Source organism: Phyllobates terribilis, unplaced genomic scaffold, assembly GCF_046119375.1.
Source record: "Phyllobates terribilis strain yellow unplaced genomic scaffold, ASM4611937v1 Scaffold_3__8_contigs__length_932513732, whole genome shotgun sequence".
NCBI classification, from domain to species: domain Eukaryota; kingdom Metazoa; phylum Chordata; class Amphibia; order Anura; family Dendrobatidae; genus Phyllobates; species Phyllobates terribilis.
In genome coordinates this window covers 480,653,145-480,678,909 of record NW_027362763.1, presented here as the reverse complement: position 1 = coordinate 480,678,909, position 25,765 = coordinate 480,653,145, and the positions used below count along the sequence as shown (strand labels likewise).

At 41.7% G+C, this 25,765-nt stretch overlaps 1 protein-coding gene across 1 annotated transcript in view; it reads left to right on the top strand.

Moving 5' to 3' along the window:
- Positions 1 to 4,904: 4,904 nt before the first annotated feature.
- The window catches only part of FRK (fyn related Src family tyrosine kinase), a 94,111-nt gene continuing 73,250 nt past the window's right edge, over positions 4,905 to 25,765 (top strand). Inside the window, exon 1 of the mRNA XM_073675881.1 lies at positions 4,905 to 5,621. Coding sequence (XP_073531982.1) covers positions 5,230 to 5,621 — 392 coding nt within the window. The 5' untranslated portion in view covers positions 4,905 to 5,229. The remainder of the gene's footprint in view (positions 5,622 to 25,765) is intronic.

Here is a 25,765-nt window from a genome sequence, read left to right as displayed (position 1 = left end):
TAAATGCATTGTTTTAAAAAAGTAATGAATCCTAAAATAAAAATATGTAATCTTTCAGCAATAGTGTTTATAAGAAACTGTATCCATATAATAACTCGCATTTCAGAATGGACCAGAACTTCTTCCAAGATTTCCTGCCCTCAAAGTCTTCTTTGTGACAGGTTATTCAGTGTTCCCCATCCTATGGCCATCCCCCTCCCATCATGCATGTAATAAAAGGGAAGAAAGAACCACATAGATTGAAGTCTACGCACACCCAAAGTAACTAAAATACAAATATAATTTTATTGGAAAACATATAGTGATACATGTGCATTTAAAGATTGCACAAACTTCTCCCCATAATAAAATAATTATGGGGAAGCCCACCCACCAAAGCAGGCCACCCATGTTATAATGGAACACCTTCCCCCTCAAAGTATAAAGTCATTGCAGGATATGCACAATACTAGATAGGGATTCAAAAAGTCAATCAATATCACATGATAAATAAATAATAAATCAATAGATACTTTATGAGATTATAAAGGACTATGTTATTTTTTTTTACTGTGGACATAAGAACTAACAGGCAGTCAGTTGCCAACTACCTGCCTGTTCTTCCCAGCTCAGATCTCTGCCAGCGGTCACTGACTGCTCTTGCCAGTGATTTTGCAGCTTCCACTGACGTCACATCGACAAAGCAGTGGCTTCTCTTCTGGGCTGCACTGTTGATGGGGCGTGATTGACAGTCGTCTCCCCACTGCATAACTGCGGGAAGCCGTCTGTCAATCAGCATGACGTCGGTAGTCAAGCACCGTCGACAGAGGCTCCCGGAAGAAGAAGAGCTGCTTTGTTAACGTGGAGCATCTGAATCGCTGGCCGGAGCAGTCACTAGTTAGCAGCTACCTGACTGTTAGTTTTTTGGCTCATAGTAAAAAAATAATTTAGTCCTGGATAGTGTTGAGCCACCCCCGTAGTGTTCGGGTTCGGTTCAGTTCGTCGAACACTGGCATGTTCATCGAACGGTTCGTCGAACACCGTTAAAACCAATGGCAGGCAAACAAAAACACATAGAAACACATAGAAAACACATAGAAAACACCTTCAAAGGTGTCCAAAAGCTGACAAACTGCTCAGAAGACACAACTAACACATGGAAAAGTGACAAGTACATATAGTCATGCGAAAAGAAAAGAGGTGGAGGAGTAAAAGGAGGAGGAGACACAGATATAGGCATGTAATGCACTTCTAAAATCAAGAAAGGCTGGAGTAAAAATCTAAAATCAGCCTACCAACACCCAGACGTCGTGACAAGAAAATTCAAAAAATAAATATCTTTAGGTAGAATGGCAGTTCCATTCAGAACACTTTCCTTACAAGACGTAGTGGTATCCCCGTTGGGAGTCGTGCCAAAAACGGAACCCAATACATTCGGACTAATACACCATTTGTCATATCCAAGAGGCAGGTCAGTAAACGACAACATCGACGCGGAACCAAGTACAGTAGTATATACTGTACCTCCTTTGACAAGGCAATCAGGCGGGTCAAGAAATTGGGAAGGGGCACCCTAATGGCCAAAACCGACATTGAGGGGGCATTCCGGTTACTTACTACCTGTGCCTCTGAATAGTGTCCGCCTATTGGGCTGCTTCTGGGAAGGAGCATACTATATAGATCGCTGTTTGCCCATGGGGTGCTCCATATCCTGCTCACTATTTGAGGCGTTTAGTTGCTTCCTCGAATGGGTCGTCATGGACGTTTCTAAGGGGGCACATATTATCCATTACCTCGACAACTTCTTATGCCTGGGCCCAAAAGATTCGCCACAGTGTGAATACACGCGGTAGTCCACCTGTGAGAAGGAGAGAGCTGGAGGGAGAGCGGACACCACAGAGCCGAGGGGTTAGATGGAGAACGGAAAGAGGGCGAGGGAGGTAAGGGAGTACGGTGGAAGGTCCCCCACGTTCCTGCTGGGCGGGGAACAGCCCTGGGAAGAAAAGCCGCTTGCGCATCCCTTTGCGAGCGGGCGGAGGGACTACGCTGGAGTGCGAAGCCGACGCGGCCAGGCGGTTCCTGCCCGTGTGACCTCCGTGTCGACGGGTTTGTGCCAGAGCCACGGTGGACCCTGACGGCCAGCCCCCCTCTCCCAATACTGGTGCCTGTCCGCTGGTGGGTCGAGACCCCCCGCGGTGGAGGCAGGTCTAAGCTCTGTAATTTAAATTGGCTCTGTAATTTGAATGAGTACACTTTAAATCCTTTTACAAGGATCTATTGGAGGGTAAGTCTAGTGCCAGCAGCCGCAGTAATTCCAGCTCCAGTAGCGTCCACTAATGCTGCTGCAGTTAAAAAGCTTTTATAAGGATCGAGCTTGGTGGTCCGCTACACGGCATGCTACTGCCAGTCCCAGCCCTTTTGCCTTGGGGCGCCTCCCCGATGCTGTGTCCCGGGGGCCCGAAGTGTTTCCTTTGAAAAAATTAAGTGTCCAAAGCACAGGTGGTGTAGCTTGCTTAACAGCTGGGCTACTCCGCTGACTAGCAGACACTGCTACTAGGCCCAAAGTATTGCCTGGGCTAGATGCTGTTAAAAATTATTAGATACAAAGGCGGTGTAGCTTGCTTCAGATGGGCTACTCCGCTGACTACGAGACACTGCTACTAGCCCAAAAGGATTTCCTGGGTTAGATGCAGTAAAAAATTGTTATTAGATACACAGGTGGGGTAGATTGCTTCAGATGGGCTACTCCACTGACTACCAGACAATGCTACTAGGCCTAAAAGGATTTCCTGGGTTAGATGCAGTAAAAAATTAGAATTAGATACACAGGCGGTGTAGCTTCCTTCACAGGTGGGCTACTCCGCTGACTACCAGACACTGCTACTAGGCCCAAAAAGATTTCCTGGGTTCGATGCAGTAAAAAATTACAATTAGATACACAGGCGGTGTAGCTTCCTTCACAGGTGGGCTACTCCGCTGACTACCAGACACTGCTACTAGGCCCAAAAAGATTTCCTGGGTTAGATGCAGTAAAAAATTAGAATTAGATACACAGGTGGTGTAGCTTCCTTCACAGGTGGGCTACTCCGCTGACTACGAGACACTGCTACTATGCCCAAAAGGATTTACTGGGTTAGATGCAGTAAAAAAATGTTATTAGATACACAGGTGGTGTAGCTTGCTTCAGATGCTCTACTCCACTGACTACCAGACACTGCTACAGGCCCAAAAGGATTGACTGGCTTAGATGCAGTAAAAAATTGGTATTAGATACACAGGTGGTGTAGCTTGCAACACAGATAAGCTACTCCAATGACTAACAGACACTGCTACAGGCCCAAAAGGATTGGTTGAGCTACATTTCGCCAAATGCTGTGAAAAACACTTGCACAGCACTGGCACAGACCTGCCTGGCAAAAAGTGCTATGAACTGCTGTAACTTAGCCCTCAAAAGGGCTGCAATTACAACTAGTCCCTACTCCCTAAACCTATCTCTCTATGTAACTGGAAATTCGCTCGCAATTCACACAGTTATACTGTATAGCGCCCACAGCAGCAGCGGTGCCGTCTAACACTCAGCTGCAGCAGTGAGAAATTGGTGGCGACGGGGAAAATGGCTGGGTCTTATAGGGCAAGGACATGTGACATACACAGCCAATGACAAGCCTTGCTTGTGTGAAAAAAAAGCACTTCGCTGCGTGTGTGCGCTGCTCATAGGCTGACAGACTGCACCACCCCACTGTAAATGCGGGAAAGAAAAAAAAAATGGAGATTGGCATTATTTCTGCAGAGATTGATCCCTTGCCCCTCCCCCCCCCCACTCTACACTGAAACTGTCTATTAACATTGATTAACAGTATTACTGTGAAAAAATCCAGTTCCGCTTTTGGTGCACGAACAGTTATCGAACATAACCTCGAACAGCCGAATTTTTTGCAAATCGTTCGAGTTCATCGAATGACTCAAACACCGCCCAAAACAGCTCGAATTTGAGATTGGCGAAAAGTTCGAGTCGAACAACGCTCATCTCTAGTCCTGGATAGCTTCTTTAAGTATAAATGGAAGAGAGACAGTGGCTGCCAAGATACAATGACCCAACACATTCGCTGCCACCAGGGTCAGCTTCTTACTCCTGATGAAGCTGCAGTTGGTGGCAGCACAACACATCCGGGCGCTGTATCCCGGCAGCCACCGACTCGTTTCTGTTTATACTTCAGTATCTGTTCATTTTTTAATCTAATTTTTATGTGATATTAATTGATTTTCTGGATCCCAATTGTTATATTGTGCGTATCCTGCTCTGACTTTATATATGTCCTTTAACGGGGAAGTGTTTCCATTATTACATGGGTGGGCTGCTTTTGGCTTCCCTAAAATTTGTTTATTATGGAGAGAAGTTTGTGCAATTTTTAAATGTTTTTAAATGTATGTGTATTGTTATGTACTATCCAATAAAACTCTATTTTTATTTTTGTTAGTTTGGTTGTGTGTGGACTTCAATCTATGTAGTTGTTTCTTCCCCTTTATTACATACAATGACCTTACGACATGGTTTTCAGAACCCCTATACACGTTGCCCATTTCTAGTTCACATCCTCTCCTTTTCTTCTAAACTCTCATCATGCATTGACAGCCTGCAGCTATCACAGCATGGTGGGAATTATAGTTTTTCAAACGCTGGGGAGGATCAGGCTGGGGAAAGGTGAGAATAGCTACAACACTGAAATCTTCTGTTTATTTGCATGAATTCCGAGTTATTCTGAACTGTCTGTCTTGAGTTCCTGGAAAAGCGCCTATAGCAATATGCTTTCTACCTTACTCATCGGATATCAGAAAGGTTACATTTTTTTTGCTGTACTCTTCCTGGTTATACCTAGAATCAGAGTAAACTTTGCACACTGGGCGGCGCTTGTAAAAAGAAACAAAACATTCCTTCACCAGGAAGTAAAGTGAAGAGATATTCCAGCAAACCAGTTTACCTGGATACAGCCTTCAACAAGGTGCGCTCTTCATTCAGTGAGAAATGCAGACAGATTCAGATCCCTCGTAACTGGAAACTACTAGATGTCCAGACCTTTCCTTTTCCGTTGACTCCGATGCTGTGATTATTTGACAAATTAATGGACTTGTATAGAAAATATCAGTTTTACAGAAACCAGAAGTTTGGATCAGGGTACATATTCCCCTATATGATGAGGAAGAACCTTATCTAAGACAACAAGGAATCGACGCTGTTTTCCAACTGTGACTATGGGGAACTATTGCAGGAAACATTGTAGCTGTTGCTGTTGCTGTGGAGCATCTGAAACCAAGAAAAAAGAAAATTACATAGTTAATGACATTGTTTTTGTGAATAATCATGCTGTGGAGAACCCTGGTTTACATCATGTGGTGGATGGACCTCCAAAGATCATTATCCATCCAAGAAAGGACAGCAGTGCAAAAGACGCCTATGTGGCTTTATTTAATTATGATGCTCGCACAAGTGAGGAGCTGACAATTTATGCCGGAGACTACATGCACATCTTAAATACTACTAATGAGAGCTGGTGGAAAGCTAGAGCCTTGACACCTCGAGGAAAGGCAGAAGGATACGTCCCGGCAAACTATGTCGCTCCAGTCTCCAGTATTGAGTCCAAACCGTAAGTCCAAATTATTTTTTATTCATTGAAAAATTTTAATTATTGGTATTTTGTTCAAGGAAGCACAGTGACGTTCCATATTCCGTGTTTGTATTGCCTCTCGGACAAGCAAATAACCACGTATTAAAGCAAATGATCTGAGCTACAGTATTATTTCAGATTTCAGAACGCTTCTAGGCCCTATTATTTCTCTGAAATTATATGACTCGCTATATGTAGCACTTATCCTGTAGATATTATGTATCCAGTCCACTGTTAATTTAGAATGGCAGAGAGCATATCAATCACCAACCTTCTGGCAGAGGAGTGGCAACATTCTCCCTCTGTCAAACTCTTTTAGATACCATGGTCATCTAAGGAATCTAAAGCCTTCTGGCTTTACCTGTGACATTTGTGCTGTTTGGAACATATCATTGTGAAACCAAGAACACTCATTCAGACGTTCATGGCAATCGGTCGGAGCACAGACTGCTGATGCATGAACAGGCCGCGGCTCTCCCTAGCCGAGCGTGACCTCTTCATACATTTCTATGAGACTGCCACGCTTGGGTCAGGAGGCTCACGGCCAGTCTGTGCATTGTGGTCTGATATCGGACCGAAATCCACGGACGTCTGCATGAGCCCTAATCTGCTATGCAGAATATGAAGGATAAGTCATCAAATCTGTTCACAACCCCTTTAGATAACATTATAGTTATAGTTTTACAGTACAGGCCACTTCAAAACCAGCAATACCAATTATGTGGTTTTTTTTTAAGAACAACGTTTTAAAACTGCAAATTAATTTTTTACCTCGATGAGTATTTGTTGAGTTATTGATGCTGCGGATTTCCTACATCATTTCTATACCAATTGGGTATATTAGGTTATTTGCATTTTTATCCCATTTGTGACTCTGTGGTTTTTATCACTTTTTTTTTGTATGTCATGTTTTAAATAAAGATGTTTTATTTTAATACTTCCTGGTATTTGGCTTTCACAAAACCTTATTGATACAGTCATGTGTGGATTGCAGGCATTCTTAGTAGGTTTTTGCCGTGGAAACACACAAAAAATGCACCTGCGTCACTTTACCTATGGATTTTCTGCATATAACGGAAGTCTATGGGAAAATCGGCACATACAAGTCAGCGTACCCGCAAGAGAAGTTAAAATGTTGCGGATACATAAAAAATGTGCATCAGGTCAGTTTTCGCAACATAATAGAAAAGCACAGTGAGCGCGAGATTTCTACAAATCCCATCTACTTTGCTGGAACTGAAGGACACTCCATTTTTTGAGCAACAAAAATATGCAGCGTCAAAATTCACAAAACATCAGATCGCACTCAGTCCAAAGTTATTCTATGGGGCCGTGCACATGTCCGTCTTTTTCCTCAGACAGAGTCTGTAAGAGGAAAATATCGTTGCATGACCAAGTTTGTTCTGATATTCGGATCAGTCATGCAAGTCAATGAGTGCGAGGAAACCATCAGACTGCACACGAATGACATCTGAGTTCAGTCCAATTTCCACAGACAGACACAATGGAGAAGATGGAGAAATATTTTTTTCCATCTTCTCCTTGTCCGAGAGAATCGGATCACACTCTAGTCACACTCTGACTAGATTATCTCGTATTAGAGAAAATACTCTCACATGGCCTAACAAGCAGCCTATTAGACCCTCCTTCTGGCAGAGGAGTGACAGCATTTTCCCTCTGTCAAACTCTTTTAGATACCATGGACTCTAAGGGGTTATACGGCACATACTGTAAAAGCTGCAATCTATCCCTCTGCAGGTGACACTGGTTCCATCCCACCGCCACGTACAGTTATATGAAAAAGTTTGGGCACCCCTATTAATCTTAAGCTTAATGTTTTATAAAAATTGGTGTTTTTGCAACAGCTATTTCAGTTTGATATATGTAATAACTGTTGGACACAGTAATGTTTCTGCCTTGAAATGAGGTTTATTGTACTAACAGAAAATGTGCAATCTGCATTCAAACAAAATTTGACAGGTGCATAAGTATGGGCACCTCACCAGAAAAGTGACATAAATATTTAGTAGATCCTCCTTTTGCAAAAATAACAGTCTCTAGTCGCTTCCTGTAGCTTTTAATGATTTCCTGGATCCTGGATGAAGGTATTTTTGACCATTCCTCTTTACAAAACAATTCCAGTTCAGTTAAGTTTGATGGTCGCCGAGCATGGACAGCCCTCTTCAAATGATCCTACAGATGTTCAATGATATTCATGTTTGGGGACTGGGATGGCCATTCCAGAACATTGTAATTGTTCCTCTGCATGAATGCCTGAGTAGATTTGGAGCGGTGTTTTGGATCATTGTCTTGCTGAAAGATCCATCCCCTTCGTAACTTCAACTTTGTCACTGATTCTTGAACATTATTGTCAAGAATCTGCTGATACTGAGTGGAATCCATGCGTCCCTCATCTTTAACAAGATTCCCGGTGCCGGCATTGGCCACACAGCCCCAAAGCATGATGGAACCTCCACCAAATTTTACTGTGGGTAGCAAGTGTTTTTCTTGGAATGCTGTGTTTTTTTGCCGCCATGCATAACGCCTTTTTGTATGACCAAACAACTCAATCTTGGTTTCATTAGTCCACAGGACCTTCTTCCAAAAAGAAATTGGCTTCTCCAAATGTGCTTTTGCATACCTCAGCCGACTCTGTTTGTGGCATGCTTGCAGAAACGGCTTCTTTTGCATCACTCTCCCATACAGCTTCTCCTTGTGCAAAGTGCGTTGTATAGTTGACCGATGCACAGTGATACCATCTGCAGCAAGTTGATGCTGCTGCTCTCTGGAGGTGGTCTGAGGATTGTCCTTGACTGATCTCACCATTCTTCTTCTCTGCCTTTCTGATGTTTTTCTTGGCCTGCCACTTCTGGCCTTAACAAGAACTGTCCCTGTGTTCTTCCATTTCCTTACTATGTTCCTCACAGTGGAAACTGACAGGTTAAATCTCTGAGACAGCTTTTGTATCCTTCCCCTGAACAACTATGTTGAATAATCTTTGTTTTCAGATCATTTGACAGTTGTTTTGAGGAGCCCATGATGCCACTCTTCAGAGGAGATCCAAACAGGAGAACAACTTGCAAGTGGCAACTTTAAGTAGCTTTTCTCATGATTGCATACACCTGGCTATGAAGTTCAAAGCTCAATGAGGTTACAAAACCAAAAAAAGTGCTTTAGTAAGTCAGTAAAAAGTAGGTAGGAGTATTTAAAACAAGAAAATGATAAGAGTGCCCATACTTATGCACCTGTCAAATTTTGTTTGAATGCAGACTGCACATTTTCTGTTAGTACAATAAACCTCATTTCAAGGCAGAAACATTACTGTGTCCAACAGTTATTACATATATCAAACTGAAATAGCTGTTGCAAAAACACCAATTTTTATAAAACATTAAGCTTAAGATTAATAGGGGTGCCCAAACTTTTTCATATAACTGTATGTACGATGTGGAGCAGGCTTTAATTATTAAAAAAAAAGTAGGGGAATTCCCTTTAAAATGAGCCATCGAATCACTCAAGCCTATATATGCCCTAATCTTTGCCACCATTTGAACATGGAGTACCTTGTTTCTAACTTCAATACATTAATTCAACTTGTTCAAAAGTTGTGTTAGAGATCTAATTCATATCATAAATATTTTTAATATTAAATACATTTTATTGAACAGTTTCATTAGTTTATTTTAACCCCTTGTCCCACCCTACCCCATCTCCCAACCCTTTTCTCCAGATAGCACATAGTCCAATTCCAGTTTAGTTATTATGTTTGAAGTAAAGCTGTTAGCAAAAGTTAAAGAAAACATGTATGCTACAAATATCTATGAAGCATTTTACTAAGGTGATTTTGCATTTTTCAGAGAGGATTCTAGTTACGGTCCTGCCTATACACTCTTTATGAGAAATTACCAGTCTATGGTCATATTAATTTAATAAATAGCACTGGGCTTTTCAAGTGGAAGAGAACCTGGAGATCATTCTTCCCCACCTTCAGTCATTCACTACTTTTGATTAAGGTTTCTCAGGCAAAGTTTGGTTCTAGTGCTGGCCTTGAAAAAATGGACAGCACTCAGATCAATATTTTTCAATTGTGCTCTTCAGATGTGCTGTTTTTTTTCTAAGACCGAATCTGCACATCAAAAAAATGGCAGAATGCACTCGTTTCTTCCGTATGTTGTATAAGACTCTCCTTTTCAAGTCTGTGGTTGTGCAAAAAAAAAAAAAATCAGATCCCATACAGAACATCCCTATGGTATACAATTTTTCCGAATACATTGCAAATCTTTAACATAGGAATCTGTATTTGGTCTTGTACATTTTAATAGCCGCTGATGTATAAAAACGGACACCTTTCGGATGACAAATGAATGACAATTGAGATGAAAATGACCCATTTTTTATTAAAAGTAGGATGAGTTTTTAGATGTTCGTGTGAACCGAGTCTCAGATTAAGGACTTTATCAGACGTCCGTGATCATCGATCCAATCTCGGATCGAAATGCATGAACTGGACACACGTCTCCCAAACCCGAGTGTGACAGCTTCATATATTTCTATGGGACTGTCATGCTCAGGGTCGGGAAACGCAAGGCCAGTCCTTGCATTGCGCTCTGAGATGGCACCGATGATCATGGACGTCTGAAAGAGCCCTAAGGGTTCTGGTATTATACTATTAAAGTTAGACCAAACTCCATTTCTCACCAAGAAGAACCGCTACTACTGCCCATAGTAAGCTTTCAATACGTTCTGAAATGTATAATTTCCAAGCTTTGGTGAGTCATAGATATTCTTCATTGTTCTCTTTCCACTGTAGTTCAGCTCTTAGGTGATTCTTCTACTTGGCTGCATGGGACAGCGTGTCATGTGGGCCAGTCAGTCGTGACCTGCTCTTGATGTGTCTTTATGGGCAACATGGGCAATGTCCTTAATGGCCTACATAAACAGTCAGGAATCCTAAAGATATGTAGAATAAGATGGTTATTATTAGGTGTTTTTTTCTATTCACTTAAAAAAACTAATTTTACAGCGCAGTATGTCTTTCCCATTGTTTTAACCTTTTCTGAAACATTTCATAAAATTGGAGACAAGGAGAGAAAATATTTGGACTTTCTTGCACATGGACACTTATCCCAGTCCCAGTCATTCCAAGTCTACAGGAGTTACAAGAGCAGCCAAGTGGGATTACCACTCTCGTGGCACGTCACCCACCCTTAACAAAGTACAACATATCCTGTACCCCAGAGGAAGACTTGTCACATACCATGATGGACCATGATTAAATATGATTATGGGGTGAAACAGCATGGAAAATTTTATTTAAACTAAATCGTTAGATTAGATTGCCTTTTTTATTTATATATTTACATTGTGAAATCACAATGGCTTGTGTTGTGTTATTTTTGTTCTCTGTAATAATGTATTTAGGTATATCTGCCTGTTTCTAGCTTTGCAGTCTCTGCAATTTTTATGCAGTTACACCAAACTTGTGTTGCACCCGGAAGTCATTTTATTGCCTGCATAATCTTTAAGAGCTCTTATAATTTGCATAAACTGGCAATCCTGGTCCTTAATGAATCTGTTAATTACATGTAATAAAAATATACCTATAAGTGCTTTATATGTGATGATTTTTTTATAGTGATATAAAACATGTAAACAGAGCTGCAGTTATATTATTTTATGCTAATATATCTTTACGCTGCATGATAAATTGGAGTGAAGAATAAATAGGAGATCTGCTCTCATCACTTCACAATCTTTCCATTCATAAATTAATAATACTCCAAGTAACCCATTAAAGCGCGTTAAGGCGGAATAATTAATTGTGTCTTTAATTTAAACAGCTGAAAACGAGACCGGGCAGAAGACGCTCCAATTCTGTCATAATGATGCCCGCTGCCTAATCGACGTGATGCATCCTGATAGACATTATAGATATTTCTCTTTTCTCCACCCATGGTTGGCTTATTTATAGCACTATTGTATGCCAACATTGTTCTGCACACCATTAATAATTTGGGCATACTTTAGCACTCGATTTAGCCACACCCTATCTTCTAGATACATTTGAATGTTGTCTAGTGAGTCACAAAAAGTATCTAAAACATGTTAACAAATCTGGCACGTACTGCAAATTCATGTGCCAAACTTATCGCTTATTTGCCATAGCTCTCCATTCTTACTGCATTGGTCAAATAATAAATTACTGTAAGGCAATCCCTATCTAGGGACACAATTTGGGAATCAACAAACTCTCTTGGTAATGTTTATATACTAAAGAAAGTAGAGATGTATTCCTGGATTTACAAATCAAGTTAACCATATCAGTATGCAGCATAGTTAAAGATGCCCTCTCATTAAGATTTTTGTTCATTAACCCCTTTCTGGCCCAGGGCGTACTAATACGTAAGCTGAATCCCTACGATGTTCCTAGCGAACAGACCCGCCTTAGTCCTCAGCTAGTCTGAACGAAGACCTATAGCATAAGGGGAGGGGTCCCTAAAAGAACTAAGGACTGGAACAAAAATGGGACACCTCCTAAACAGAGAAGTTGTTGCAGAACACAAAAAGACAAACTGACAAAAAGGTACTAGAGGTCCTAGAAGGACCAAGCGAACTGACAGAGATAGGTACAGAAGCACCTGACTAGAGAAACAGTCAAACACTGAAGTCCAGCACAGCCAGAAGGGCGGAGCTGGAATATAAAGGCAGGTGTTCACGTGATCGCAAAACACAAGATGGAAAAAAAACAAACAGGAGGGTTTTAACAGTACCCCCTCTTTTATGAGGATCCTCCAGATCCTCCAGGCCCAGGCCTATCCGGAAACCTCCTGTGGAAAGCTCTAACAAGCCTAGGAGCAGAGACATCATCCGTCCTTACCCAGGAGTTCTTCGGGACCGAAACCCTTCCAGGAGACAAGATACTGTATCCTCCCTCTATGCCATCTAGAATTCAAGATACGAGAAATTTTATATTCGCGTCTTCCGCCACAGGAGGAACTGTGATAGTGGCATCCCTATCTGATACATCAGACTTTTTCAACAAGGAAACATGAAACACAGGGTTAATCTTCCAGAAAGTAGGGATGTCCAACCTAACCGCAGACGGGTTAACAACCTGAAGCACTTTAAATGGATCCACAAACTTAGGACCCAGTTTTTTAGAGGGAATCCTCAACCGTAGGTTCTTTGAGGACAACCAAACCATGTCACCCACAGTAAACAAAACCTCCTTACATTTCCTGTCAAAATACTTCTTGGACTTCTTGTTAGCCTCTTGAAGGTTGCAACGTACATTAATCCAAATTCTCTCCAAATCACCGGAAAAATTCTCCTCCTCCGGCACTGCCGACCTCAATTTGGAGAACGAACCAAAAGACGGATGTCTCCCCGTACAGCAAAAAAAAGGAGAGCACCCAGCAGAGGAGGATGTATGATTGTTAAGAGCAAATTCTGCGAGAGGCAGAAACTCCGACCACACCTCTTGATTGTCCGCCACAAAAGAACGCAAAAACTGTTCTACATCCTGGTTCTTTCTTTCAGTCTGTCCATTAGGCTCGGGATGATACCCAGACAAAAATGACAAATGGACTCCCAACCTGTCACAAAAAGCACAGCAAAAGCGAGTCACAAACTGAGGTCCTCTATCGGAAACAATATCCGTGGGAACGCCATGAAGCTTGACAATCTCCTTAACTAACGCCTTAGCGAGTGTCTTGGTGCAGGGCAACTTAATGAATGGAACCAAATGACACATCTTACTAAAATGGTCCACGACCACCCAGATGACAGTAAAACCCTCGGACACAGGAAGATCAGTAATAAAATCCATTGTGAGATGCGTCCAAGGCGCACTAGGAACCTCCAGAGGGCAAAGCAACCCCGCAGCAGGAGTATGTGAAGCCTTTGACCTAGCACACACCGTACATTGATGCACCCACTTGATGACTTCTTTCTGCCATCCAGGCCACCAAAAACTTAGTCTCCGAAATTCCTGGATGACCTGCCAACCGAGACTCATGACACTCCACAAACAAATCTCTCCTAAAGGCTCTAGGCACGAACAACCTCCCATGGGGAGTGTTAGATGGAGCATCATCTTGAGCTTTCAGAATCCCAGTCTCCAAAACGGAGTCCAATGCCGCCACCACAACTCCCTTCTGTAAAATGCTCTCCTCCTCCTCGGCACCGACCATAGGAGAGAAGCTGCGAGATAAAGCATCGGCTTTAACATTCTTAGTACCAGGGATATAGGTAACAGAAAAATGAAACCGACAAAAAAAAAGTGCCCACCTAGCTTGACGGGCATTCAAGCACTTGGCAGCATCCAGGTAGATCAAATTCTTATGATCTGTGAAAACCTGAATAGGAAATCTAGTACCTTCCAAAAAATGACGCCAATGTTCAAACGCAAGTTAGCCAGCAACTCCCGATTTCCAACATCATAATTCAGTTCGGTTTCCAAATTTTTTTTCGAAAAGAAAGTACAAGGATGTACTCCATCCCTGTTCTCCTGAGACAAAACTGCTCCGACCCCCACCGATGAAGCATCGACCTCGACCAAAAAAGGCTTGGTCTCATCAGGCTGCATAAGGATAGGGGCTTAACTGAACCTCTCTTTGAGATACTTAAACGCTTCAATGTCCTCAGTAGTCCACTGGACTGTATTCACACCTTTCCTGGTGAGATCGGTTAGAGGCTTAACAATTACAGAAAAGTTCTTAATGAATTTACTGTAATAATTGGCAAAACCCAAAAATCTCTGTATAGATTTCAAACCAATAGGCCTAGGCTATTCCTGCACAGCCTGAACCTTCACCGGGTCCATCTCAAAGCCCTCGCTGGAGACAATGTAGCCCAAAAAACTAATTTTCTGCACAGCGAACTCACTTTTCTCCAGCTTAGCAAAGAGTGAATTATCACCCAATAACTGCAAAACTTCACGTACACTCTGCCAATGGGACTCTAGATCTGGTGAATAAATCAAAATGTCATCCAAATACACAACCACATTCTTACTAATCAAAGGTCTCAGCAAGTCATTAATAAGGTTCTGAAAAAATGCAGGTGCATTGGTAAGACCAAAAGGCATCACCAGATTCTCAAAATGACCTACTGGAGTGTTAAAAGCAGTTTTCCATTCATCACCCTCCTTCACTCGTAACAAATTATATGCCCCCCAGAGATCAATTTTAGAGAACCACTTGGCCCCCACTAACTGGTTAAACAAGTCAGGAATTAATGGCAATGGGTAGGAATTGCGTACGGTAATCTTATTAATTCCATGAAAATCCAGACATGGATGTAAACCCCTGTCCTTTTTTTTTAACAAAGAAAAATCCAACTGCCACAGGCGACTTAGAAGGTCTAAGGTGACCAGCAGCCAGGCTAGTCTGTATGTACTCCTCCAAGGCCTTTCTTTCAGGGATAGTCAGATTAAGCAAGCGACTCTTGGGAAGAGTAGCTCCCGGAACAAACTCAATGGCGCAATCATAATCCCTATGAGGAGGTAAAACTTGCGACTCCTCCTCTGAAAAAATCCTCCAAAAATCTTGAATAGGTACCGGTAATTCCCCTTTTTCCACAGCCACAATGCGACCATTACAACATTTATCATAGCACTTCGGACTCCAAGACTTAATCACATTAGTAGACCAGTCCTGTAAAGGATTGTGCAGTTTTAACCAAGGCAATCCTAGAACAACCGGAGAGGGTAAATTATCTAATACAACCAAGTCCAAAATTTCTTGGTGAGCTCCATTGATAGTGAGGGGAAATGCAGCAACCTTGTGAGTAATACATTTCAAGGGAGTGTTATCAATTGCAATAACAGAAATAGGTGATGACAAAGGTTTGGATTTCAATGTAAGTTTTTCCAAAAACCCTTTATCAATCACAATAAGTGTTGAACCACAATCCACAAATACCTGAAATTCAATCAAATCTTCCTGCAAAGTAGTACTCCCACAAAGAAATACTCCTGCAGAGCATAAACAAGCTATACGGGTGTATCTGACCTTTTTTTTTTCTTTACTTAATTAAGCTCACAATACTTAATCAAATGGTCAGCTTTACCACAATAAAGACACAATCCCTCGGCGAACCTCCGGTCTCTTTCCTGAGAGCGGAGTGACATCGCCCCAACCTCCATCGGTTCTCCGCCATCATAGCAGATTTTCTGGGGACTAGGACCTGGCATTACAGGAGTATTTACCTCATTCACCCTGGACCTCAGCCTCCTATCCACATGAACAGCTAACTGCATGGCATCCTGCAGAGTCTCAGGTACGGGGAATGCAATTAGCAAATCCTTAACCCTTTCACTCAGACCAGCAAGAAATAAACATTTCAGAGCAGGATCATTCCATTTGACTTCTGAAGCCCATCTTCTATAGTGTGTGCAATAATTTTCAACATCACCTGACCCCTGATTCAAATGCCTGAGTTCTGCCTCAGCGGATGAGATTCGATCAGGATCGTCATATAAGAGCCCCATAGCAGAAAAAAATTCTTCTACCGACCCTAAACATGAATCATTAATCTTGCTGTTTACCATAATAAACATCAGGCAGTCCTACCTTGGGTTCCACAAAATGCGCTCCAGAACAGCTACTCACGTGTTGCTGGAGCTTGGCCACCTCCAGAGACAATCCCTGCAAGCATTGAGCCAAATCCTGGACGGAAACCATACTGATCCCCGAATTTCTTTCCTTTAGTTTTTTGGGTTGGACTTACTGTTATGATCTGCAACGAGTACTAAGAAAAGAAAAGGGAAAGCTGTCTAAGACTAAGCTGAATCCCTACGATATAACGGGCTGCCTGTTCCTAGCGAACAGACCCGCCTTAGTCCTCGGCTAGTCTGAACGAAGACCTATAGCATAAGGGAAGGGGTCCCTAAAAGAACTAAGGACTGGAACAAAAATGGGACACCTCCTAAACAGAGAAGTTGTTGCAGAACACAAAAAGACAAACTGACAAAAAGGTACTAGAGGTCCCAGAAGGACCAAGCGAACTGACAGAGATAGGCACAGAAGCACCTGGCTAAAGAAACAATCAAACACTGAAGTCCAGCACAGCCAGAAGGGCGGAGCTGGAATATAAAGGCAGGTGGTCACGTGACCGCAAAACACAAGATGGAATAAAACCAAACTGGAGGGTTCTAACAGATAGGTACTAGTACGCCCTATCTTTAATGCGGCACCGTGACCTCAGGGTAGATGACACCGTCATCCCGGGGGGTGTCGCCTCCCCCTGCTACCACGATTGCTGTGATTGGCTGTTCAATTCTGAACAGCCAATCACAGCATTTCTCACTGTTTATGGCAATAAGATTGCCGAAAACAGTGATGTCCATCCTAGGATCGGTGTTCCTAGGAGCACCGATCCTAGGCTGTTGCTAGGAGACCCCCAGCCTGGCCCAACCCACTATGATTGGTGCGATCTCCGATCACATCGATCACGCCGATCATAGCGCTACCGGTATCAGGGCGGTCACGGGCCGGTGACTGGCTTGTGACCTGCCTGTCACCGCCCCATGACCCCCAGTAATGTGAGCAGAGCCCCCTGCCAGCTCAGATTGAAGCGGTCGATGATGACATCGATCGCTCCAATCAGAGTACCTGAACACAGGTGACAGGGCAGTCACAGGACGGTGACCGGCTTGTGATCTGCCTGTCACCTCCCTGTGACCCCCTGTGGTGTGTGCCCAGGCCCCAGCCATCTCTGATTGGTGCAATCGATGTCATCATCGATCCCACTAATCAGAGCATCTGACCGGGAGGTGACCAGGTGGTGAAAGACCTGTGACCTGACTGTCACCACCCTATCACTCCCCTGTGACCGCCCTGCAGTTCTTCACACTTTCTACAGAGCGGTCACACTGATCTGCCCTGTGCTGGGCCTTGTATTGCCACAAAATCTTCTGTGACACCACAAGACCTTCTTGTCACCTTCTCCAGTCGCTGCTGCTGCTTCGGCATCCTGTTGCGGTCTCCTGGGTCCTGGGTCTCCTGCTCCATGTCCTGCTGCTGCGGTTCCTGCTCCAGAGCCTCATCCAGAACCTGCTGCTGATCCTGCTGCTGAAAGAAGAACAGAGAAGATTTTGGTAAGTCCATCTCTGTTCTCTCCTCATCCACTCCAATCCCCCTCCCCTCCTCCTGACGTAGTGTTCGTCAGGTTGTCATATGTCAGTTGTGTAGTGTTCGTCAGGTTGTCCTACACAACTGATGTATGACACTACATTATAAAATTCAAAAATCAGGTATCAGTTCTAAAAAGGGGGCTCTTGTTGGACATTTCCACTGTTTAGGCACATCAGGGGCTCTGAGAACGTGACATGACGCCCGTAGCTCATTCCATCAAAGTCTGCATTCCAAAGTGTCACTCCTTCCCTTCTGAGCCCTGACATGCGTCCAAACAGTAGTTTTCTCCAACACATGGGGTATCAGCATACTCAGGAGAAATTGGACAACAGATTTTGAGGTCCACTTTCTCCTGTTACCCTTGTGAAAATATTTTTTTTAACATTACTGTGGAAAAAATGTTTTCTTTTTATTTTCACAAGTTAACGTTCGAATTTTCTGTGAAGCACCTGGGGGTTCAAAGTGCTCCCCACACATTTAGATAAATTCATTGGGGGTCTAGTTTCCAAAAAGGGGGTACTTGTTGTGCATTTCCATTGTTTAAGCACATCAGGGGCTCTAAAAATGTGACTTGATGCCCACAGACAATTCCATCAAACTCTGCATTCCAAAGAGTCACTCCTTCCCCGCCCTGCCGTGCGCCCAAACGATGTCTTGCCCCCACATATAAGGTATCAGCGTACTCAGGAGAAATTGCACAACAACTTTTGGAGTCAAATTTCTCCTGGTACCCTCGTGAAAATCTTTTTTGTGGGGAAAAAAATATTTTTTTTCACGGCTCTACATCATAAACTTTTGCAAAACACTTGGGGGTTCAAAGTGCTCACTACACATCTAAATAAGTTCCTTAAGGGGTTTAGTTTCCAAAATGGTGTCATTTGTGTTTTTATTTCACTGTTTAGGCACATCAGGAGCTCTCCAAACGCGACATGGGGTCCGCTGTCAACTCCATCGAGTTTTGCATTGAAAACGTCAAATGGCGCTCCTTCCCTTCCGAGCCCTTCCTTTTGCCCAAACAATGTCTTCCCCCCACATATGAGGTATAAGCGTACTCAGGAGAAATTGCACAACAACTTTTGTTTTCCAATTTCTCTTGTTACCCTCGTGAAAATAAAAAAATTGGGGTCTAAAGTAAAATTTTAGTGAAAAAAATTTAAATGTTCAATTTTTCCTTTCACGGTCAATTAATTGCTGTGAAGCACGTGAAGGGTTAATAAACTTCTTGAATGTGGTTTTGAGCACCTTGAGGGGTGCAGTTTTTAGAATGGTGTCACTTTTGGGTTGTTCTGTCATAAAGACCCCTCAAAGTGACTTCAAATGTGACGTGGACCCTAAAAATAATAGTTTTGTAAATTTTGTTGAAAAAATGAGAAATCGCTGGTCAACTTTTATAGCTCCCTAACAAAAAATTTTTGGTTCAAAAATTGTGCTGATGTAAAGTAGACATGTGGGAAATGTTATTTATTAACTATTTTGTGTGACATATCTCTCTGATTTAAGGGCATGAAAATTCAAAGTTTGAAAATTGTGAAATTTTCTAAATTTTCACCAAATTTCCATTTTTTTCACAAATAAACGCAAGTGATACTGAAAAAATGTTACCACTATCATGAAGTCCAATATGTCACGAAAAAACAATCTCAGAATCAGGGGGATCCGTTGAAGAGTTCCAGAGTAATTACCTCATAAAGTGACAGCGGTCAGAATTGTAAAAATTGGCCTGGTCATTAACGTGCAAACCACCCTCGGGGGTAAAGGGGTTAAAGGGGTTTTCCCACAAACAAAAGTTGATTTTAATCAATAGATATTGGAATTATAATGAGTTTCACATTTGGATGTGTTTAAATAAAATGTTCCTGTGCTGAGATAATCTTATTAATGTGCCCCTGCTGTGTACTGTGTAATGGCTGTGTCTGACCGTACAGGAACATGGTCTGATCATACCACATCTCCTGGGCAGGGGAGGAAGCAAAAGAGAATACAGACATTACAGCTGGTGATTGGTGATTGAAACGGATTCTTTCTGTGGGATAAAACATTTCACTACCTGTTTTTAAACAATGTTTTACTTCAAAGAAATAATCAGCTGTGATCCCCTGCTGTAATGTCTGTATACTCTTTTGCTTCCTCCCCTGCCCAGGAGCTGTGGTATGATCAGACCTTGCGCCGTACACGGTCAGACTCAGCCATTACACAGGGGCACATTTATAAGATTATCTCAGCACAGGAACATTTTATTTGAACATCCAATTCTTGCAATTATTATTATTCGCAAATCTATTGATTAAAATCAACTTATGTTCATAGGAAAACCCCTTTAAACATGTGCATGTAAAGTAGTGTGTGTATTAATATACCCACCTATCACTGCTTTCTCCAGGATCCAGCGCTTTTCTGCTCTTCTTCTCAGTGACGTCACAGCCATTGCGACTAGCCAGCTCACTCTATACTCTATGCGTGACTTTTACAATGTAAGTCTATGGGGCATCATAAAGAGGCTCCATAGAATTACGTTGTAAAAGAGACTTACTGCTTATGCAAAAAGCAGAGAGCTAGACAGCTATTTGCAGTGGCGGTGACGTCACTGAGAAGAGGAGCAGAATGGTGCTGGACACCAGAGAAAGCAGCGGTAGGTGAGTATATTAATACACTCACACTACATTACATGCACATATACATACATTTAATGAATAAAAAGCTTAATGAGAGTTCTTCTTTAAAGAGTAACAGCTGTTTACATTTTTATTTCATAAATCAATAGTAACCATGAAAATAAGAACCTTTGTAATATATCTTATCAGAGAAAACTGCTTCTTTCTGTGGCAGAATTGATCAGTCATTGTCAAAATTCTCACTTTATCAACATCTTAGTAACGCCTATTTTTAAAATGCATCTTTTTTAGGACATATTTGATAATCTTACTAAATTGTGTAGTGTTCTTTCCAAAAAGGATTTAGAAAATGTGTGCAGACACTTATTTGGAACAGCATTGTGGCATTCTTTATACGTGGAAGCCATGATGCACATGTGAACAGTGTTAGACATGCACAACTCCTGGTAAGACGCGGTTTACACGAGTAAAAAATATTGGGACAGACAATTCAAAATAATCCGTGTTTTTACAGCAGCAATTATTAATAATTTGTAAGACCATTTACAGTTTCTTATGTTATAGAATTGCAATGTAACTGGAAAAAAACAGATGTTCCTTATGAGATCCGTTATTTTCTGCACATCCATAAACTTAAAAGGGTAAGTCTGACCCAAGCTATGGAAGAAACTAACTTTTTTTACATTCAGTTTCAGTTATTGAAAGAAAACATCATGAACAGCGCAATAGAATAACATTGATTCTAGTGCTGTCCTCGTGCTGTCTGTATTTTCATACACAGCACTCGGACTGATAATACGGTGGTGTGAACGTACCCTAAGGCTGGAAAGTTTTCTGCAATGCCTAAGGAACAATTTCCAGAGGGGGGTTTTAATAGGGACATTCTGCCTGCCACAAAATGGGTCTTTCTGGCTAGTACTGTGATAGGAACATTTACAGGTTGGTATTGTTTATAGGGTCTCAAGAAGCCTCAGTTTATGTGGGCTTTATGTCATTTTTGTTTTTTTTAGGAGAGAAATGATTACAGTTTGAAGGGTGGGCTTATATGTAAAATTAGCAACTATACCTTTTGAATTATTATTTGCTCATATTTTTTGTTAAAATGTTTGATTTCCCACAATAATGTCATATCTTAAGGAACACAGTGTGTTAATAATGAAAATCGTACTGCATACATAGTTCTGCAGACATAGCGCCTGGCACTCCAACAAGTCGCCAATATGTAAATGCATTCTGTTTATATATATATAATCTTTTGTCCTCATCTGACTCCTATTCACCAACTACTTATAGGGAAACAAAAGATTTGTATACAAGAACGTTGCTCAGAAATTAAGCTTCGGTAGTCTCAGCTTTCTTCTACTACTGTCCTTCACTGATTCCACCTGTGTTAGGTTATGTTCACTAGGCTATGAGCCCTCATCAGCAGTATAGGCAGAAGAATAATGCTGAAAGCAGAGCTATTCTTTTAGTGAACATTACACATGTATGACACTGCATAAGTCATTAAAGGGAATCTGCCAGCAGGTTTTTACTATTTAATCTGAGAGCAACATCATATAGTGCAAGTGAGCCTAATTCCAGCAATGTATCACTTAGTTTACTGGGTGCGGCAGCTGTGACACAGAGTTTTTAGATGTAGAATGTAGCAGAGCTCCGAAAACTATCCCCGCCCACACCACAGCTTTCTATGTACATTGTCTATTGACAGTGAGCAGCTTATCAGAGGAGTAGGTGGAGTCGGACCATTGCTCACAGGAGCATCAGTCCTGGCAGTAATAATCTCCAGGTAATGAAACCTTCATTGAAAGTAAACAACAGTACATAGTCTAATAAGTGACATATAGCTGAAATCTGTGTTTCAGCCCCTATCTGCTGCTGTCTTCAGATTACATAGCAAAAACCTGCTGATAGATTCCCTTTAAATTTTACCAGAGCTCATCAGGCACCAGTGGTATTCTTTGTACAATATATGCTTCAAAGCCTTACAGTATGGCTTCTGTTTCAGACTAACCACAACTGTAGTATTAACACAGCCTCAGCCAGCAATTCTTCTGAGCTTTTCTTCATCTCATTCATCCAGAAACGAAATTAATGATTCAGGGTCACAGATCATTATAAAAATCACTGATTTTGCTTTGTTTTGCACTATCCATCATTTTCTGTCTAATTTTTTTTTATTTATTTAGGTTTTACACTGACTTTAGTGCAATTGATGTGGCTGAGCACTATTACGCTAAAGGCTGAATTGAATGTAGTGACTGATCTATTGGTGACGGGAGCATACATCTTGAAAAACCAGATATTAAATTTTTTCCTTAAATAGTTATATTGTTTTACTTATCATGAGTATCATGAGTAACATCAAACAAAGAATCTGTTACTTCTTCCACGCAGCTACTTGATTCCTTAACGCCTCGACTTTCCATGATGTACCATTATGTCATGGAAGGAGTATGGGTTTATGAAACCAACTGCAGACAAGGCAGATGCCAGCTACTTTACACAGCCAACATCTGCTTGCAACATCATTTGCCTTTATCCCCTTAAATTTGGCATTCAAGCCACTGTCCTGTACTGCATCCATTTTGAGAACTCATTGCTCCTTCATAACGGGATTGAGGGGTGCTGATGGATTGCCATTGCAGCTGAGGACAACATTATCAAGATCATATACTGCAATACTGTATTATTGCAGAATATAGAATTAACAATAGCATAAAAAAATGAAAAGCTAAATATATATATATATATATATATATAAAATGATAATGATAAAACCTTAAAAAATGTAATCACTTTCCTGATCTATCGATATATTAAAGATTTTAACCTTTTTGGTAAATGTAAAAAAATTGGAATACCAAAATTGAATGGTTTTGGTTACAACACCCACAAAAAAATGCAATAAAAGCGATGTTAATGTAAAAGCGCCCAAAATATGTAAATTAAATCTGCCACTCAGTGCTCAAAAACAAGCCCTCATACTACTCCATCGATGGTAAAGTAAAAAAATTACTAGTCTTGGAAAATGGCAACACAAACCAATTGGTCTGCACCACAGTTTTCTGCCTATGCAGAGTGTACACAGGAAGCTGCCAATCAGTGGTGTGGACAGGCTATACAGAGCTCAGCATTCAGAGAACTGCTGGATCTGCAGCAGATAAAACGGTGATTTTATCAAAACTGCGGAAACCAGCAAAGAAAGTGTTACATCGCTGGAAAAAGGTTTTATGCACCTATATGATTCTGTTCTCAGATGGGGAAGCAAAAACCTGATGAGATTTTCTTTAATTCTTCAACCACTCATAGACCCATTAGATTAAAGTCAACTGAGTCCACCAATTTTGATAGGACCTGCAGATATGTAATGTGTATGGGGGCCGGCTAAGTCTCCCCCGACAGATTGTGCCAAGGGGAGATAAGGATTCACTAATTATATTTCAGGCCCCCAATCCTTTTGCTCTCCCTCTTGATGAGCCGCTGTTAAAGTGTCTGGCAGAAGCTTACTCCATTCTCCCCATAGAGAACATGTGAATGATTAGCCTAGTGCTGTGTTTGGGGGAGTAGGGAGTGTTAGCCATTAGTGTTGAGCGAACATGCTCGACACTGCTCGGTACTCGCCCGAGCATCACGCTACTCGGGATGTTCAGGTCTCCGCCCTGCATGTTTGGCGCTCTTTACAGAGCCAATGAACATGCAGGGATTGCCAGCCAGTCACTGTAATGCCACAGCCATGTTGTTTGTGGGCATTACAGTGATTGGCTGGCCGCACAGCGTCACCTCGAGTATTTAAAACTGGGAACATCTTGGACACAGCCGCTCCGGATCAGCCAGTGTAGGGAGAGTGCTGCTGAGCTAGGGAGAGATTTATAGTGCAAAATAGTTAGTGTAGGGTCTGTAAAGGCGCCAGATCAAGCAAACAGTCCTTCTGAGGACTAATATCCATCCTAGATATCAGGGAGGCAGGCCGGCTGTATAGGAGATGCAGTGGTTATACCAGCAAACGCTGCATTACAGTCCTGTGTGCTCCTGCTGCTCAAATTGCTAGACTTATCCCCCGGTCTCAGGGGCCAGGAAAAAATTTTTTTTTCATCTAAATCCTCTTTTTTTTTTCCCTTAGTCAGACTGTACAAATACCCGGTTGAAATTGAAAGCAATGCAATAGTGCAAAAACGCATAAAAAATGCTACTTGTGAACATAGCCCAAGGTGTGGAGGAGTATTTTTGTTTTTGGTTATTTATTTTACCTTATACACAAGTCTTTACCCTGGAAAGGATGTTCCTTAACATAATTCACAGGAAAGCAGTTTCAGTTTAGTTTTTGAACGTTTTATTGTGAGCCCTTAAAAGTGGCTTAATACCTCTGACCACGTTGTTGACAGCAGTGACCTGGGGGTCAGAAATGCTTCCTGGGGCAATCCCCATGCTGTCCCCATGTCATTTGAGCACTGTCACTATCGTTTTGGGCACTTTTTAGGCTTTCTACAGACTGCCGGGGGTGCCGCTGCAAAAATGCTCGGGTCTCCCATAGACTAACATTGGGCTCATTGCTCAGGACAAGCACCTGAGTATCACAGTGAGCTCAGCCCCAGCTTCGAGCACCCGAGCATTTTAGTGCTCGCTCAACACTATTAGACATGGTTGTATTGTTTGGCCAACAGTTATCTAAGGAGTATGGGCATCTTAAGAAATGAACAATGGCCTGTAACGGCTGGTAGTCTTGCAAAAAAAGGTTGGTGAATTCCTGCTCCACCCAAAACATTGTCATTATTTTCATGCCAAAAGGAATGTAAACTTTCAACCGTCTGCTTTAGTCAAATAAATGAATAATGATGTTTAGAGAATCAAATCTGGTATGTACAGTACCTCCTTCAATTATGGCTCTCTCCATAGGACAATGCAATAATGCATCATGTCTGATTAAAATGAAATATTATTAATGCACAGTTTACTAGGAACGTGGTCACAAGGCATATAAAAGTCTTAATATCCCTTGGACTCTTGTATTTTTCATTGTGTAGCAATAGTAAATCACAGTGTACGGACTGTGTATACCTAAACAATTCACTACTTTCAAAATCAGAAATATGTAGAGGAACTTTTGTAAGCAAAGCAGATCTGTCTCCAGTTTTAATAAGACAAAACTAAATCACTAAATACTCATCTTTGACTTGATGAAGATTGTGTACTTACTTTGGGAATGCATATAAGAATGGCAGTATAATTATTTTTAAAAGGATTCCTGCCTGCAATAAAATTTAGCCATTCTGATGTGACTTTTCAAAGTAACCACACCAGCCTCATTAGGTATAGGATGCCTAATAATGCACTTAGCTTGAGCTGTAAAAATTTGGAACACCCCCGCCTTATT